General features: G+C 32.4%; 1 protein-coding gene across 6 annotated transcripts in view; it reads right to left on the minus strand.

Moving 5' to 3' along the window:
- Window positions 1–2,097: 2,097 nt before the first annotated feature.
- Window positions 2,098–20,042, minus strand: part of Spock3 (SPARC (osteonectin), cwcv and kazal like domains proteoglycan 3) — a 362,591-nt gene continuing 344,646 nt past the window's right edge. For all 6 annotated transcript variants that reach the window (XM_038326916.1, XM_038326914.1, XM_038326913.1 and 3 more), the window contains 4 exons: window positions 11,958–12,179; window positions 8,972–9,034; window positions 5,052–5,189; window positions 2,098–2,267 (listed from right to left, as the gene is read on the minus strand). In XM_038326916.1, the coding sequence (XP_038182844.1) occupies window positions 2,098–2,267; window positions 5,052–5,189; window positions 8,972–9,034; window positions 11,958–12,179 (593 nt within the window). The remainder of the gene's footprint in view (window positions 2,268–5,051; window positions 5,190–8,971; window positions 9,035–11,957; window positions 12,180–20,042) is intronic.

The following is a 20,042-nucleotide window of genomic DNA, read 5'->3' on the forward strand; positions in this document are numbered from 1 at the left end:
CACTTAATACCTGCCATAAATAAAACTTTAAGCACATACATTTAAAAGTATTTACTGTACACAAATAATTTAGATAACATTTGTTAATCTTAGTAATTTTGTTGCCTTGTATTCTTTCCATATTTGAATTTGTTGTTAAATTAGTTGCTTTCCTGGAATTCTGAATGATGGCAGTATATAAAAAAAATTACTTCAAGATCATAGTTTTAGGCTAAATAGCTATATGTAATTTGATTTGTAATCTTTCATGTAACCTCAGTGTAAATATTATTATTCATACAAAATTTTCACAGACAAGTTATCTAATTATTTTTCAGTTAGTCTTATTAAGAACTATAGGTAACTATTTTAAGCAATATGTAATCAGAATAAATGTTAAAATGCTGTTCTTTTGGAATGAAAATTATTTATTTTGCAATATTTTAACAAGTGAACAGGTTAAGATTAACCAACAAACAAAAATAATCTTAACTGTCCTTAAGACACTAACAATTCTAATTTAGAAACTGAAAAAGTAAACTCACGAAATGTTTCTTGACTTGGTTTTTGTGGTATGTTATTTTCCAGAATCACAAAACAAACTAAAATCTCCCCGTGCTACTATGTATGCCAGAAAATCATTAAGGAGCTGCTTACTTTGGTTACAAGATTCTTTATTTTGTAAACTATACATAAACAGTAAAAAAAAGAGAATGCATTATAGCTTAAATATTATGCATGATCAACACTAATGTATAGAAATTAGATGGAACAATTTCACTGAATTTATGTCTATGGATAATATTCCAGGAAATCTGTAAATTTACTGTTGAAGTGAAAGATACCAATATGTAAAATTCAACAGGTTTTCCCGTTTCTGATCTGAGCACAAAACTATGGTCTCATATATCTGAAGGAGGTGGTATGTTAGAATGTCTACACAATTAATGAACATGCTAACTGATGTATAGTGAACAAAATAATTTTTGTTACAGTTAAATCTTAAATGCTACTTTCACAATAATTATAAACAAGTCCATATGGGATTGTGTAACAATAGAAAAAAAGAAAGAAACATATTCCATTTTCTTCATTCCAGCAGTGTCTTTAATAGCAATAATTTGTTAATTATGTGTGCTTAAATATTGCCTAATTTCCTATACTGGTATGCATGCTGACTCTTTCTATTTCTATTTTTGCAAGGCACCATACAACACATTCTCTAATTCCGGTACTACTAACAAAAATATCATGATTCCAAGATTAAACACAAGATTTCATATTAAATAAAAAATGAGAATTTATATTTTCAAATTTGATCTTCGGTCAAATGAAATATATTTAATTAAAAAGCGGTTGAAATGAATCTTTTTCTTCCTAAATAAAGTTCTGTAACCAGATGCTCATTGGAAAGATAGAAAATCTAGAAATAATGTTTTTTAACAATATTTTTAAAAATCTACCTGATACACAATGCGATTTGCATTAAAAAGTAGGAAGAAAAACTTTTGTCTCTCAGAATCCATAGTTTTCCATAGTTAACATTACAAAATGATCTAATCAGATCCAGAATCACTTCATAATTAAAAAGATCACTACTTAAAAAATACTCAGTAGTGGTAACTTTGTCTTACCATGCGTCATCTTTCTTCCTCTCCCTGCCATAAGTTTGGGAAGATGCCCAATTTGAATTGATTTAACTGATAAAGTCCTTATAATTTAGGTCGTTAGTAAGTTACTATAAATTTAACTTATAAAATCTGTCATAAAAACTAACACATATGATCCCAAGCACACAATCATTGGTTTTTGTTTGTGGAACAATTACATAGTTTGTTCTTATGAAAAATTTTGTTATAGTAGTCTTCACAACTTTCTCTATTCAGGCTACAACCCATATGTGTTTTCTTTTTTTCTAAGGCATATAAAAACCAAAATTAAATAATTCTTATTTAAACATAATGTTCTATGACTTTAGCTTCAATATTCGAAATAATTATACAAAATATATGTGGGGTTTAGGGATCACTTTGTTCAGGGATAAGAAGGAAATTCTCAATATGCTATTATTTCGTAAATATTAAAAAGTTAGACATTGCTGACTTTTGGTGTAATTGATCAAATATATCCATCATGGTCATCCCCATCATCATCATCATCCCCTTCATCTTCATCATCATCTTCAATATCTTCCTTATCATTCATAATGTCATCTTCTTCACCTTCATCATCAGTCCATTCATGGAAATCTCCACTTGCAAAATCTCCAGAAATTTCAAAATCTATAGCTACAAAAGGAAGCACCAGATTTATTTGACTAAGAAATGAGATGAGTTCTGAATTATATAAAACAAGGAAATTTGCTGTTTATCTTAATGAAGATATGAGAAAAATCTATCCTTGGGAAGACTGTTGTTGTGTGTTAAAACTCTGACTTATTAAAATGTTTATCCTCAAAGCACTGCACAGTGTAAGATTTCCATTTCAGTAAATTCAATCTCAGCCAAAGTTTTGTAGAATTACATGACAGACTAAGAGTCTTATATATGTCTCTAAATTTCTCCTACAAGTATATGAGGGAAGCCGGGCGGTGGTGGCGCACGCCTTTAATCCCAGCACTCGGGAGGCAGAGGCAGGCGGATCTCTGTGAGTTCGAGACCAGCCTGGTCTACAAGAGCTAGGTCCAGAACAGGCTCTAGAAACTACAGGGAAACCCTGTCTCGAAAAATCAAAAAAAAAAAAAAGTATATGAGGGAGAACTGTTATCACAGTGAAATATACATTTTCTAGATCTAAATTTCAAATTAATATTAAAAGGTAATTTATACATATGATTCAACTACTGACCTTGCATCAGGATACTATCCTGGGCAATTTCACCATTACTTCCTTCTAGTTAATCAATTTTTTTTCTTAGAAAATGGTAATATACACATGTAACTATAAAAGTATGTTCAAAAAGATTGCAAGGTTTTGGTATTCAAATTGGAGGGAAAGATACATGATAAAAGAATATCAGAAAATTCTAGAAGATTGAAGAGTCAAGGAAATTGATTTTTCTAAAATGTCTCTAGAAATAGCAATAACTTACTAAAATATTGATGCTTAGTTTAGTGAGATTTGTTGCAATGTGTCATGCAGAATTGAATGATAATAAACTTGTGTTGATTAAGCCAGAATCTTTGTAAGATTGATTTCTCTGTTGTTACTAGAACAACAGAAATTTAATACTCATATTAACTTAAAGTCAACTATTAATATTTCTAGAGATAATAACTTTCATAGATTCATTATAACTGTAATAACTATTAAGTCTTCAAATGATACTACCTTTTTGTCTTAATTTTCATAAGTCCTATTAATGTATTTATATGGTTATAAATTGGTTGACTTCATATCATACTGAAGTTGCCTTTTATAGGAACAATAAGCTGTTTCTTACATTAATGTATTTTATTTGCAGTAGTATAAGAAAACCCAGAAATAATGTTGCCAAAGTAATTTTTCTCACTTATTTTAATCAATTGCATATAATTTTCATCAGTAGCATAAAATTAAAATACTTTGTCCATTACTATTATGATAGGTAGATGAAGCCATAAATAATCTGTCTTTTAAGATGCATATTTTAAAGGTATGTTCTATAGTTCTTAATACTGTGTAAGGTAGGTATTGAATCCTAGTTGCTGCTTTGATCATATGGGTATAAGGCCCCAATACCCAAATCAAGCTATACAATGTTATAGGATAAATAAATGCAAGGCAGGAAGGTACAATTATGTAAGATTATTTGCTATTATCTACTATTTTTTATTAAATAATCCTTGTTTATAAGTCTAAAAGTTACACATGAAACACATGTTATCACTGACTACTTAATTTTCATGATTTTTATTGAAATAGTGAAACATTAGATCTGTTTTATGGGTTTAAGTAATTACTTCTCTTTTTGCTGTGACCGAGTATCTGACAAGTATGAAGAAATAGAGTAATGTCTAACTGGGGCTAAATTTTAGAGGGCATGATCCATCATGGCAGGGAAACATGGTGGCGGGAATGTCAAAAACAACTGGAACATTGGGAAGGAGATTTTGAAGTTGTGACAGATGCATCATAAGTGGCAAACCAGGAAGTGGATATCCATACTGAAGCTGGCCTCAGTCCTAACATGCAATGTCCAATCAACTACACATCCTAAAAGCTCCATAAGTTCCCAAATAACGTCAAAATTTGGGGACCAAAAGTTTAATTATAACAGCCTGATAGGTGTGCATTTAAACCATTGTAGGGGTTGGGAGGGTACTATAGTAAAGTGTTCTGTATAGTTAATTTTCTGTTTAACACAAACACTGATTTAAAACTTACTTTCTGGAAAAATTTTTGATAAAAGTTGAAAACTTTAAAATACATATAATGCCAAATTCTTACATAATCATTAGATAGACACATAAAATACATGTTCATAAAATAATTAGAACTTTAAAACTATCATTTAACATATAAATGATGTTTTTATGTGTAAACATAGGAAACAAGTAATGTGTTAGTCTATCTCATACTTTATAGAGTTGAAATTGTGCTTCGTTTGGGTTGGATTTATTTGGTTTGGTGGATGACGGTCATATTACATAAAGCATCTCCTCCAGAGGACTACAGACAACTTCTCCACATTGATCTGCAGACACTATGCACTTGGTTTTACAGACTTAGATTAGAATTAATGAAAATGTCTTCTTTATCTGTATGTGACAGACTATGCACTTACATTTTACGGACTTAGAACGAGAGATGTTTGCTTTGTAACACACATTTTGACTTGAAGTAGGAATTGGAACTCAGCCTTTATTAATTTTCTTCAATATACTTAAATGTATCTGTTTTCTATATTTTTACTGTTAGCATAGAAATTTATAATACACAAGGACCAAGACTTCTTTTCACCCCTAATATTCATATATATTTTATATATTTGATAATCAGAATAGAGTAGGCCTTTGTTAAATAATTGAACAAGTTCTTGAGCCTTTGACATATTTAATTGTGTATTGTGGAATTGTAAGCCTTTCTCTTACCACAATCTGCAACACCATTTATTCTGGATCCTATGACTTCATTTCCATATCTGTCAACACACCAGCACTGGCCAACACTGCCATGGCATTGTGTAGGCTTGTAGTAACCATCTTCGTCACAGAGAGGAATGTACTGTCCTGTGAAATGAATGGTCACATACACAAAGACAAAAAAAAGTTTGTTAATAACGTGTAATTTTAGGTGGTCGTTATGTATTAATGTCCTAAATCAAAACATGGTTGATTCTATGCTTATATTAAATCATTCAGAACATTTAGTATGGCATACAAAACTCTCAACTGTCTTATTATTGACAATTTCTTGTTTTGTTTTAATTTACACCTTCCAAAAATTATTGCATGTCAAGTTGTTTTTCTCCAAGATAGTGTTACTTTGCTTATGCCAACAGAAATCCTCTTCCATTCCTAATCTATCCATGTTAGGCCTTAAATATGAGAGTATGACTTATAGTACAAATACATCTCTGTGTGTGTGTGTGCATGTATGTGTGTGCATATGTGAATGTCTCTGTGTCTAATGCCATTATATGTTTCTATCATTGCATATTCTGTGGTATCTCCTCTGTTTGCAAATATAGGGTCTCTGGGTTTTCACTATTATACAAATCACAACCCTTAGGCTGAAAGTCTAGCCAATTAATACCTGGAAAAGAGCTATTCCTGTTTGTAGAACCTGACATAGTCACACAGTACATGTGTAGTGATTAATGTTTAGTTCTTTATAAGCTTAGTAAAATTCTTCAAAAAATACTTTCTTTCTCCCCCACTTATTCTTTTAAACAAACAGAATAGTCATAGACTTTTGGATAAAAAACATCTAGTATACAGACAAAATATGAATGTCATTTTCTATTACCACCTGTGGAATGGTAACTGTACACCCTGCAATGCTTCATAAGTCTATTAAATACATGATATGTTCAATCCAAATGTAATTCATTTGAAATATGTGAACGACATGGACCAATTTACCAATGTGGAAAATTTGTGAATTTACTCTACAGACTTAAGAGCATGAAATACAAGAAAAAATGTTTTTGTAAGAGCTACATATTTAAAATATTATGATGTTGCAATTGTTTTTTTTTTAATTGTCAGAAACTTTGTAGAGATCACTGGTAAGTGTAGCCCTTGCACTGTGGACCTGAATACAAATTGATCTTCATATTGAAACACAGAATGCCTTACCCTGACAGAAAAGCTGGGGCAATTTAGGTATACATCATGACCTTACCCTATTCAGAAAGAACAGTCAATGCAAAGAACAGTGTTCTAATATCTACTTTCTTGAATCATGAAAGAAGAGTAAGAAAAATCTTCCCAGGTGGTCATTAAATGTTATTTTTAAAAGAAGTTCAAATAAGGAAAGCCACCAGTCTAACAGACTCCAGTATTCCTTGACCTTAATCAATTCTAAATTATTTATTTGAAGTTAATGGTGTTCTTTCACAGTATGATATACAACTTTGCATTTCAGAAACATGCTCATGCATTGGTCTATTATTTGCAGTCATGATTTATATCATCACAAGCAGCTGGCCCCAGTTTAAAAAGACAACTGTTCTGCTAGTTTTTTTTATTCCTTATCAGTTTTTCACCTAAAGCATTTTATGACCAACCACTTAACTGAATGATGAGCCCTGGGACAAGAATTCTGTATCAATATGAAAATGTTCTAATTTAAAGTTATTGTATTTTAATTGTATAAATGCTATATAAAATAATGTGTATTACTTGGATTCTGAGACTTTGTAAAGTTTTAAAATATGGATGCTTCAATATATACTCACAATGTTCTGAGTACTGTGAAAATACAAATGTACTTACGGTGCTAAAATATGAACAGTGGCGAAACTGACCAAATCCAAGTTAAATTGTATCAATAGTAATTGATTAGATTTTACAAATGTGCAGAAAAGAAAGAAAAAAGCCAGGTAAAGGATGTATAGGATATATTCTCTATTTTTGAAATGTTTCCAGTTTAAAATCACTTCAAATAAAATTTATTAATAATGTGTAATTATAAGTATATATACACTTTAAGAAATGTAAAAGCTCAGTCCGGTGCTCCAGTGTGGGGCTCTGTCTCTATCTCCATCCATTGCCAGATGAAGGTTCTATGGTGATAAGCAAGATGTTCATCAGTATGACTTTAGAATGGAAGAATGGATAAAGAAAGTGTGGAATATATATACATTAGAGTACTACTCAGCGATAAAAAACAATGACATCTTGAACTTTGCATGCAAATGGATGGAAATAGAAAACACTATTCTGAGTGAGGTAACCCAGACCCAAAAAGATGAGTTTGGTATGTACTCACTCATAAGTGGATCCTAGACATAAATAAAGGTCAGTGAGCCTATAATTCCTGATCCTAGAGAAGCTAAATAAGAAGGTGAACCCAAAGAAAAACATATAGTTATCCTCCTGGATATTGGATGTAGACTAGATTGCCAGGCAAAAATTGGGATCTTGGGGGTGGGGGTGGGGTGGCGGTAAGGAGTGATGGGGAGATGGGGAGAGAAAAGTGAGGAGGGGAGGATGGGGAGACCCTGGGGGAATGGGATGGTTGAGATGGAGGAAGTGTGGATAGGGGAGCAGGGAAGATGATATCTTAATTAAGGGAGCCGTTTTAGGTTTAGCAAGAGACTTGACTCTAGAGGGGTTCCCAGTGTCCAGGGAGATGTTCCCAGCTAGTTCCTTGGGCAACTGAGGAGAGGGTGCCTGAAATGGCCCTTTCCTACAGCCATACTTATGAATATCTTACATATCACCATAGACGCTTCATTTGGCGATGAATGGAGATAGAGACAGAGACCCACATTGGAGTACAGGACTGAGCTCCCAAGGCCCAAATGAGGAGCTGAAGGAGGGAGAACATGAACAAGGAAGTCAGGACCGTGAAGAGTGCACCCACCCACTGAGATGGTGGGGCTGGTTTAATGGGACCTCACCAAGGCCAGCTCGACTGGGACTGAAAAAGCATGGGATCAAACTGGACTCTCTGAACGTGGCAGACAACGAGGACTGACTGAGAACCCGAGGACAATGGCACTGGGTTTGGATCCTACTGCATGTACTGGCTTTGAGGGGAGGGGCTAGCCTGTTTGGATGCTCACCTTCCTAGACCTGGATGGATGGGGGAGGACCTTGGACTTCCCACAGGGCAGGGAAACCTTACTGCTCTTTGTACTGGAGAGGCAGGGGGAGGAGTGTGGGGGGGAGGGGGAGGGAAATGGGAGGCGGGGAGGAGGCAGAAATTTTTAATAATAATAATAATAATAATATAATCTAAAAAAAGACATGTAAAAGCATTGTGATATATTGATAGTCAAATATTAAAAATATTTTAAGAGTTTAGTTAAAATATACAATTATCATCTATCATCATTTTTCTTTCTTTCTCTCTTTATGTACCTATTATCTATCTACTGTTTACATTTGTATCAAAATTTTCTTACTAAAATCTACAGTTAGAAATTTACAAATGAGAACCACTGAAAGTACTGCTCCCAATTTCTAAATTAGAGAACTTTTCACCTCATACATATAATCACTTGCTTATATTTAATATAGGAAATGATGTATGATGCCATCAGTTGTTAAACATTTAACCACAGAAATGGATATTTTTGCTGATTCATAAATTTAGTATTGCTTAAATCCCTTTCATCTTTAACAGCTTTCAAAATGAGCACGGTATTGGAGCAATAAAACAGACATATCCTTCAATAAGAGCAGTAATAAAAGTGATGACTTTCCAAAAGTTCATAAATTTTGCTGATGAAACTTAACACAGTCTGTCTTTGTTGGATTAATATTGATTTTATGTTGTTGCTTCCTTGGGGTTATTTATATAATCAATAAAACTTCCAGAAGAATGAACTGTGACTCACCAAGGAACTTCTTTATCCCTTGTCGCTTCTGAATGTTGCTGAGCTCTGTCTGGCAAGGTGGGTCTGCAATGACATTAAACACAATCCTTCCAGGATTTTGTAAGAAATGTGTCCCTGCCAAACTCTCAACCTCAAGGGAGATTTTCATCTCCTAAGAATATGCATGCTACTCATTTGTTATCATGGTAGCACACGGATATATATGTGTGGATATCATAATAAACATGTGCACTGAAATAGCTATGTGATACATGATATAGCATAATGATTTGCTACATAATTACATAAATGTAATCGTTTTTCATTGTAAAATAATCTATGAAAACCATACTGCTTCTTCCCATTTATATTGGATATTTACCAATATATTTACCAATATACATTTTGTTATTGTATATTGTTACTGTTGTATCTTTGTCTTTCTAGTTATACAAGCTTCAGATGTGTAAGTAATTTAAGAAGAAAATACAATATAAACTGTCATAAGTCAAGATTCAAAAAAATCTTAGCATATGCAAGTCAAATTCTAAGTATATATTTTGTGTTGTATTAAATGTAAGTGATTCAAATGAGCACATTCATGTATAAGAATTTGAATCATCTAAATAGTTATGAATACCATATGTATTATTGTAATTTAACATGTTTGTTCAAAAGTTAACTGAATGCCATCAGAACAAATGAACAAGTTTTATTTTTGAGAAAGATAGAGATTGAAAAATATTATATCTGATATGGGACACAAAAATATAAAACTAATTCTTATTCTTGTACTCTATAACACCCTCTGTAAAAAGATTAAATACATAATACAGTTCAAATAATTTTGAAATTGTTTACTATGCCAACTGCAAAATAATTCAATCATTAAAAACATAGCAGAAAGAAAGAATACATAATGTGTTTAAGTTGTATATTATCTATATCAGTACATGAGAACAAAAATATTATATCTTATGGGAAGAAAAATTAATTTATTTTCAAATACTATGCAACTTACTTTGTTGTTTTAGTTCATTTTTAAATTGATATGATTTAAGTTTTCCTTAAATAAAGATGATAAATTAAGATACACTGAAATGTCAAATAAAACTTTTGGTCTCATTACCTAACTGACATAACATTAACCAAGCTTTTCAATTTTATTAAAAATAGTTCTTTAATGTGCTTTATAAAGGAGAAATAGATTTCTTTTACTAAATAAACGTGGAGATTTATACTGATATGCACTGAAATTCCACCTACTTTTGAATGTGTTTTACAAAATATTTTAAAATAATTTTAAAATTAAATTTTTGATAATTTAAATTCAAACATTTTCATACAATTTTATATATACCATTCCCAAGTTTTAGACTGTCATGATCACTATGCACCATCTGATTCACCGAACTTAACTTTGTAGATTTTATATGTATGTTCATGTCTATATAATTTTCAGTACTCCGGAGTAAACATGGAAAACATAACAAACAACAAAATCTAAACAATAACTGTTAAAAATACAGAAAAGTATGACAAGTATGAACAAATACATTTTAATAATAAAATACTTTAATTTACTATCTAAACGTACTTACTAATTAACGCACACTAGCTATTAATGACTAGAATGCATTTTAGGGAGTACCTGTTTACATAGAATCCATATGTAATTGAGCCAATAATCTGTATTTGCAAGTGTGTGCAATTTAAAATATTTAATAATGTAATTCAACGTTAATTTTTTGCTGCTTCTCTTTTATTAAAAATAGATAAAAAATAAAACTAATTCAAGTCTAAAAAAAAAGAAAAGAAAATAAACTCTGATTATGATTTTCTTTCTTTCAGCTCCACCCAGATCCTCCAAACTTCCGTACTTACTCAGATTGTTTTACCTTAAGCTGGTTTAAAGATGATTATGGCCTCTTCCTTAACTAAACATATGGTGGATTTACTTCTTATCAATATGTAGACAATTATTTTCTCCTTAATTTTTGGACTATTGCTAAATGTACACAATTTATTTAGCAAAGCAATCCCTATAATTCATTATGAAGTATGGTAATAATTGTTTAAATATCTTGTTCATTCTTTCATTTTTCAAGTTTAAAAAGTACAGCCAATATTAGCTGTATTATAGCAACCTGTTTCCAGTTGATTCAGTTAGCACAAACATAATAATATTTCCTTTGTTTTCTAAATATTTATTATAATGTGAAGCATTTTATGTGCTTTCCCTGCATGTATTTAATATATAACATGTTTAAATTAAATCCAGAAGTATGATTCTAAATGCAAAGTGCATTTTTATCTCAATTAGATTTGCAGGGGTTTGAGGGTGGCAGCTGGGAGGAACTGAAGAGAAGAAAATGAAAAGGGGATATGAGGTAATTATATAAAAATGTGTAATTTATTCTAAAGGGCATACAAAGGACATTGTTGTTCTTACTTTGGTCTCATTTCTCACAGAATTCTGGAATACTCTCTCAGTAGCGAATTTTTAACAAGCTAAACTATTTTAGAAAGATTGAAAGACTAAGTAATTTTGAAAATAAAATGAGGAAAAATAACTTCACATGAATACCGTTGTTCATGCAACTCATTTAATAAGATCACGAAATGGAACATTAAAACTCCACAGTATAGTGATAAAAACTCCATTTATTTTATACTGTAGGCAAAGCAGATAGAAAATTAATTTCAATGATTAGTTTTAATATCTATGTTCTCATATCTCTGTGTGGTGCTTGCTGGTTTATAATGAAAACTATAATGGAATACATTAATATAAAATATTAATTACTATTTCTTATTTAGAATATTTTTATCTTCAGCACAATTATTTTGTTCAATATGGTACATATTTGTTCTTTCATTAAACATTCACATTATAAAAAATTTACTAAATGAATGAAGCATTGGTGAATGGTATTTTTTATAATGAGGGAAATATGAAATTTGAAATTCTGGTCAACTAATTCCACCATAGTAGCCTCAGTTTTACCTTGCTGTCTCTGGAAGCAGTAGCACCATTCATTGTTAGATATCAAACTGTCCTTGTACGTGTCACAAGAATTGAAGAATGCCTTGGTGCACTGTTCATTCTTATCAAGATATATGCTCCCAAGCTCTGATTGGTCCAATAGCAGGTCGTAGTTTGTATCAAGTCTATTAAACATCCATCCAAGTGAATCCTTGCAAATTGGCAAAATGCTGGTATCAAATCCTACATGCATAGAGAACATTATTAGTCAGTATGTGAGAAACCATCATCAGTAAAATAAATCACTAATGTGGGGAATATCAGAGTGGAAGTACTGGTAGTCATAAATGCAATATTTTAACTTCAACTTGGGAAATTTTCTTCAAGGTATGTAAGGCATAAACAGGTCTATCTGTTGTTTTGAATATTAACTAACCAGACAAGTAATTAGTCACCATTCAATGGAATGTGGAATTGCCATTATATGCTACTTACGTTTAAGCTTCTCTGATACTAGATCATCATAAATTCCAATACATTATTGGATAACAAAAGCTGATAACACCATTTTCATATGAAGAAATGAAGAATACTGTTTACACAAAATCATTACTAACACATACTAGATAACAATTCCCATGTATCCTGAGCTTTAATTAAACTACAGTGATTATAGCATTGTACATGAAACAGTTAATAAGAGAAGGAATAGCTATGATACAATATTATTCAGTCTGACTACAATTCCTCTTATGGTTATTTTTACAAATACAATTGTGGTATAATGAAAAGTAGCAGGGTGCACTGGAGAGTAGTGGAACTCATAAACTGACTGGACTGTGTTGTATCCAAGCTATGTGCTACTTGACATGTGTCCATTCACTAACCTTACTGAAGCAGTAAATCCTATATTTCATAAAATGTCACCAATGATTTGAACCATTGAAATATTACCCACCCAAATTATACAAAAATGATACAGTCTCTCCAACTGGAGATAAGATGTGAGTCCTTGACTATATGAGATACGGAATGCTACACATCTTTTAATGAGAAGAATCCAATTAAAGTTCTTCATGAGTTGCTAAAGGTTGAGGAGATTCTACCACAAGAATAAGTAGCTCTTGAAAGTCAGATAAAGAAGTACATTCCCTTTTATTGACACCTTTCTACCGGGTTCAGGCAACGATCTGAAGGAAGGCAAGGAGGGAACATAGAAAAAGTAACTGAGAATTGAAGCTGGGCATGAAGAAAAGATAAAGGCACATCCACCTGCCTTTTTATCTCATGTAGAATTCTTTAATTTCTTAGAAAAGAGATGACTGTCATGACATGCTCCTGCAGCCAGAGAACAGCTTAAAAACCTAAAATGATTCTCTTACTAAGAAAAACTTGGGAGACTATCTTGAGTTCTGAGCTATAGGGAGCTCAGACCCTGAGGAGGGCGAGGTCTCTGAGAAAGGAGAGAAAACTAGAGTAGGAGACAGCAAAGATTGCACAAAAAAAGCTATGAACCATCACCAAACAGACTAATAAAGATGTAATTAATGGACACAGAGAGAAGGAAGATTATAGAATAGAAGAGATGGCTCAGGGAATAGTAGAGAGATCTCTACAATTAATGAAACTTATCTGATAATAGAGAAAAGAATCTAATAGAACACAATACTTGACAAATACCAAGCTAATAAATTACAAAGAAAAACTTGGTACATTATAGCTAAATTTACTTTAAAGAAATCACAACAAGGAATTTTTAAAGTCAGGTGGAAGCAAAATCCATGTTCCTGTAGAGTGACTGTTCTCAGCATATGGGTATCTATCCCCACAGGGGTCACATATCAAACATTTACACAACAAATCACAACATCAAACTATTACAAATCATTATGGTATTTATTTGTATATATGTATAAATCATTTACATTTAATTTATACATTTCCTTTGTTTCAGCTATTAATTCTTGAGCATTTTAAGATACCTACTAGTCAAATATTCAATATTTTTTTCCTGAAGTGGTAATTTGCCTTGTTCTCTTTGCCATTATTACTGGGGGAAAGATGAAATTTCAAAGTTGTTATAGATTTTCATTCTCCTAATTGCTAGGGATGATGAATAATTTTTATTTTTTATTTTTTTGCTATCTACTTCAAACTAGTTAAGAAGAAAGGTATTGCTTTTGTTAGAAATAATACAATTGAAAAGTTTCATTTACCCAGTAACCAGAAATCTATTATGATTAGAAATTTTCCAATGGATGGCAAATTTTCTGAGGGTAATGCTAATTCCTACTGTTTGGTGTGTAGTGTTCCTGAGGCTCAGAATGTACCCAAAGTTGACTGTGCTGTCGCGTCAATGGAGACATTTCTGGAGGAATAAAGCAATGTAATAACTTTATTGCATTAAATAAGCTTCACATAAATTTATAATTATACATTAAAATACATAGGATAAAGTACCCCAAACTATTAGATGTTATTTGATCAAAATTGCAACATCACTTAGCAGAGCTATGGTAAATAATTAAATTTCATTATAGACAAAGTTACATCTTCCTAATAAAAGAAGAAAATGCCAGATGTCTCAATAATTAGAAACACCAAAATAAGCAATGATCTGGTTGTTTTATTTTATTACTTGAAATAAGGAAAGGAAATTTATCTCCTAACTTTAGATGTTTGTTTTCAATAAATGAATTTCCCTGTTATACCTAGAAGGCGCCTATTTCATTAAAATGGGGCATTATTTTTAAGCCATCTGATTCCAAATTCAATCTTCCTCTCAATGTGAGGACAGCATGACACAAAGTGAGCAATATTGTGGTAAGGAATTAGAATGCCTTCATATACCCTGGGGGCTGAAATAACTCTAGCATTTTCTCTCACTGTGAGAACATTTGGTATGGGAGGAGTGATGTAAAACATCATCCAGTTCTGCGAGCAGGCTCTTTATCTGAAGAATTTGCATATGATGATCATCTCTACTATACTTTCTAAGCTGATCCAAGGAAATAAACCCCACACTCCTTTCATAGTTGAATAAAAGCTCTATTACAATCTATTAAAAGATTCCCACCATATTTCTTTTGCTATTAATTTTTTTAAATTTAATGAATAAAATAAAATCTTGGGATATGAATTAAATGCACAGGTTACAAGGGCCTCAAACTACCATTAACCTGGAATCCATAACAAAATAAAAAGAAAAGAACTCTATTTTCTTCTACTGACAATCATAAAGCCCATGCAAGTGTTTTTAGCATCCAATTGTCCCTCTGTGGATATGATTTTCAGTGATTGGATTAATATATATTCAACAATATATATTTATACACAAATCCTTATTCTTTTATGAAAATTATAGCAAAGATTTTTAAAACTTTATCAATTTGTTCAACTTCTTTAAAAGTTATATTATTGACTTTTTAAAATTTAAACCAATATACTGTGAAATTCTTATAATAGTCAAGATTCAAGCAAAGTTTTCCTTTTCTACATTGGCTTATCGTCCTTATGTCAAGGCTATGAAAAAATTTGGTCAACTAAACATTAGATAACTCTCGTCTTAATGGAAAAACCTATGACTACCACGTGTTTCAAAGTTATAAAAAAATGTGTAACTCAAGTAACACACTCAGTAATGCTGATTGATAGTGAGTCAGTCAGACAAGCGACTTCTCCATTGTTTGTGGAACCACATTTTATATTCATGGTGTCGTTGCATTTAAAGGGAATCAAACATCCTGACACTTAAGGCTCAGGACATGACTCTGTCTTGTTTCTAATAGAATTTTTCTGGATATCATTGATTGTATTAGTGACTTTTCTAATAGCTGTATGAAAGCATCTGCCAAAAGCAATGCAAAGAAGAAAGGATGTCTTTTAGCTTGAAGATTGAGTGTAGGGTCCATCACAGCAGGGAAGTCATAATGCCAAAAACCACTTCTAATTCTGGTGGCACAAGAGGAAAAATTGTACACATTGTGGCCACTATCAGAGAGATATATGCAAATATTTAACTCATTTATCTTTATTTTCTTTATTTTGTTTAGATCCTTAGTCAATGGGATGTTGTTATGAACATCTGGGGTAGGACTTTTTAAAGTCAAATATCTCTATAGATGCCCCAGAGAAGTGTGTCTCTCCAGTGATTTTTAAATCCTGGCTAATTTATAATAAAGATTAAGCACAAATCCATCCCTTGTCACCTTCACAGCCAAACAGATCACTTTTAAATGATAAATTTTTCTCCCTTTACCACCAAGAGGCTCCTAATGTAAAATATGTTTAACCTGTTCAAAAGTCCACATATTTATTATCAGTCTCAAGAATGTTCAAAATTTCTTAGTTGAAGTCACTTCCTTGACTCAAGGCTGGCTCTTAACTATGAGATAACATACTGTTGCATGCATCTACACCTGACGTACAATGGAAGAGGACTGGTATTACCATTTCTATATGAGGAACAGGAGGATGGTAAAGAAAGACTAGACAGAAGAAACAGCAAAACACAGCAGGGAAATGCTAAACCCTACAGCTCTGTATCTGCATCTGAGAATTGTGATGGCTTCACATGGGCTCCAGTTCTGCCACTTACAATATACATAACTCTCTATGGTCTGACTCCCTCATCCTTCCTTCTCTTTTCCTGGACCCTGGAAATTCCATCATCCTAGTAACTTCAATGAAATATAGTTGCCATCTTCATGGAATGACTACTCAGCACCTCCTTCTAGGGACTATTACCTTGTAGCTCAACTTGTTTCACCTTTCTGGGGTATCCATGCAAGGCTATGCTACTTCCTAAGTCTTACATTGTATATCTGCACAATCATCACCATGTTGATAATGTATCCAAGTTCTCCTAACAGTTCCATACCTAGTCTTGCTCCCTCTTACCATAAGTATACTGGTCTGAGCAACTTGGAAACTGGTTTTCTTAACCCATTTCCCTGTCTGACCATTTTTGAGGAGAAAAATTGGTCAACAACATTCCCAATTTATGCCCTCTTCTTTACTGAATATGAATTTCCACCAGTTAGAGCCTTTGATTGGTTTTACCCCAGTTTACCTTTCCCATGGTGCCACTGAGAAACATCAGGTTTACTTTCAATGGCACTGACCAGGTACAAGAGATTTTTCTCAACTCAATTTGTCTGCAATTTTAAACTTGCTCATGTACTTTTCCAAATCAGATTTTAGATTTCTGACCTCATTCTTCATGGATCTAAGAGTTGTGTGCAATAACTGCCACACCTTGGTTGTTCTGCCATCTTGATCTTGCTTCCATTAAAAGGTATAGCCCATTATTTTTTAATTTTTCCCATTCAACACTTGAAAACATGTTTCTAATGTGCCCAGATGCTTTAGCAGAATGCAACTTGAATAGCTAAAACAAATATATCTCTTGAAGGAAAATTAGAAATAAGAAAACAAATTTGTTTTGTAATTATTCTTCTTTGTTTACTCAGTAAGACATAAATTTCAGCTCTTTCCTGCATATTTGCTCCACAATTTATGTTAATATTAACATGAGAAAGTTGTCTAAAGCTACACCTATGACTGGTGAATTTATTGGAAAGAATAGAATAATTTTTTTCAGTTTGTAATTTAAATTCCCATTCAATAATATCTACTTATAGTCAGCAAACAGCAATACCAAAATTAATATTATGAAAATGAATTTGAAGCAACAGCTTTAATGAAAGTAAAAATAAGAAGGCATTTCACTTTTCTATACTGTGTTTGGGGTCTGGGTACTTACTTGGTTCTGGGCAATCAGGAAATGAATGAGCAACCTCCATTTACAAAATGGTATGCATATGTTTGGGGCTAACTTGCTTGGCCAGCCACACACTCCAGTCTGGGTGCTTATATGCCCACTAGGAGTTAGGAGGGAAGCAGCTGAGAGCATGCCTACCACTCAGCACTACAGCATGGTCAAGCACCTAGATCCGGTCAACTAGGCATGCACAGGCAGGAAAGCATGGCAGATTCCAGCTGCCATAGACAGAGACATTTCCAGACCACACAGCATGCTGCATGGCAGATGTAGTTTTTACTCAGACAAAAACAGTTTCTTTGATACGTGATGCTTCTCAGAGTTGAGGTGGTGAGCATGGCTCCCACCCAGCAGTCTCAGAGCTGGCAGCAAACATACCCTGTGCCATATTGAAATGCCAAGAGAGGTGGAGACAGCGTCCAGAATGGCCACAAACAAAGTGCTTACCATTTTAAAATGTTCCTTATCAGAAAAGGATTTCAGATACACAATAGGACAAATTCAGACATAAAAGACCTCTAAATGAGACAGAGTACATTTCAAAATGTACATAGGTGTGAGAGCAAAAGAATAAGAGTATAGACAGATATAAAATGACAGACATAGGTAGTTTAAAAGTGTAAAAATAATAAAATAAATATTAAAAAGTAATAGAATAAAAAGCCATGTAAAAATAAAAACTATACAAAGAGGATAAACTATGTATATTATTGTGTTTTCTTTGACATTTTTGACTGAAAATGAGCTAAGTTTAGAGAGACATTTTATTGTATGGGTTGATAAGTGAAACCAACATATATATTTTAAAGGTATCTTGACTTCAAATTTTGAGTCTAAGGATATAATATTTTGGAAATGAGGTTCTGCTTTTGTTTCCACAAAAGATTAGAACCTATGGATTTCTCTCAGGCTAATGGGGTTTGATGGAATATCCCCCAAAAGGTATCTGTGAACCCTAAATAATTTGCCCAGCAAGCAGCAGTTTGAATAGAACAATGTCCAAATCCCCAAAATGACAGTTTATAAATGTTTATTTTCATTTAAAGGGGGTTAATTATAAATGCTAATATGATCACAGTAAATCTCTTTCTAAAAAAGTGGGGGAGATATGATATAGAATTAAATACTTTGTATTGGCATGAATCTTGGTCTATGATACAAATTTAAGGTCAATATGTTAGATGGTGAATATGTATTTCTGCTTTTGTTTAAGATATTGTGTTTATACGGCTCATTTAAAAATGTAATGCACAAATAAGAAATACAGACTAATAGATAATCATTTATAATACTCAAACTGTAGTCAATCTAGTTAGGTTTTCTAAATATACAGAGATATATTTCAGTTAGATTATCTTCAACACTTCAAAGACCTACAGAATATGACATTCAAAATATTTTGAAAACTAGACTTTTCTTAACAATGAGGCATGTCTGTTTCTGGAAGCACCAGTTACTTCAGAGAGGTAGATGGGCATTGAAGAAACTCATTGTGAAATTTGCCTTCAATGTGACAAGGCTAGACATTTAGGTAAGAAACTGCTCTTCCTTGTTATGTTTTATGATATGCTGTATGAACTAGACATGCAAGACCCACAAAAAATGACTACTAAACTATCCAAAAGATGAGATGGTTTTTCAGAGTTCATGCTTCACAGAAAAAAATGCCAGATAAACTACACACTCAAATGAAAGTACCTGACACACTTTGCCAATACAAGGCAAAACAATTTTTCAAATTTCCTGCTTCATGGAAGTCTGCCAAATACCATGGGCCTTTAGGCTAAAGATGGATGCTCCAACACTACAAAAGAATTTTGAGTCCAGGAACTGAGATGTCTCTGTCAAGAGTAGAGTTTTGGAAATTGCTTGGTTGTACTTCCTGTTTACTTAGGTAGTATTATATACTTCTGGGGTCTTTGATGGAGTGAAAGATGGATAGTTATAATTATAGTTTCCTCTAGTTATTATAAAAAATAAATTAAATATAAAACTTTAAACTCATAAAGAAATAGACTAAACATTGTAACTATAATTCTTGCTTGATAACCATTTTGTTATGTAGTTTCACTATGTTAAAGTTAAAACCTTCCATTTTAATTAGGTAGAAAAGGGAAGATGATGTGGAATGTCCTTCTGTATATATGTAGTTTTTATTGGTTAAAGAATAAAACTGTTTGCAAAATTCAAGATGTCATTGTTTTTTACTGCTGAGTAGTACTCTAATGGTATATGTGCCAAACATTATCCTGAGTGAGATAACACAGACCCAAAAAGATGAATATGGTATGTACTCACTCATTAGTGGATTCTAGCCATAAACA

Source organism: Arvicola amphibius, chromosome 4, assembly GCF_903992535.2.
Source record: "Arvicola amphibius chromosome 4, mArvAmp1.2, whole genome shotgun sequence".
NCBI lineage: Eukaryota > Metazoa > Chordata > Mammalia > Rodentia > Cricetidae > Arvicola > Arvicola amphibius.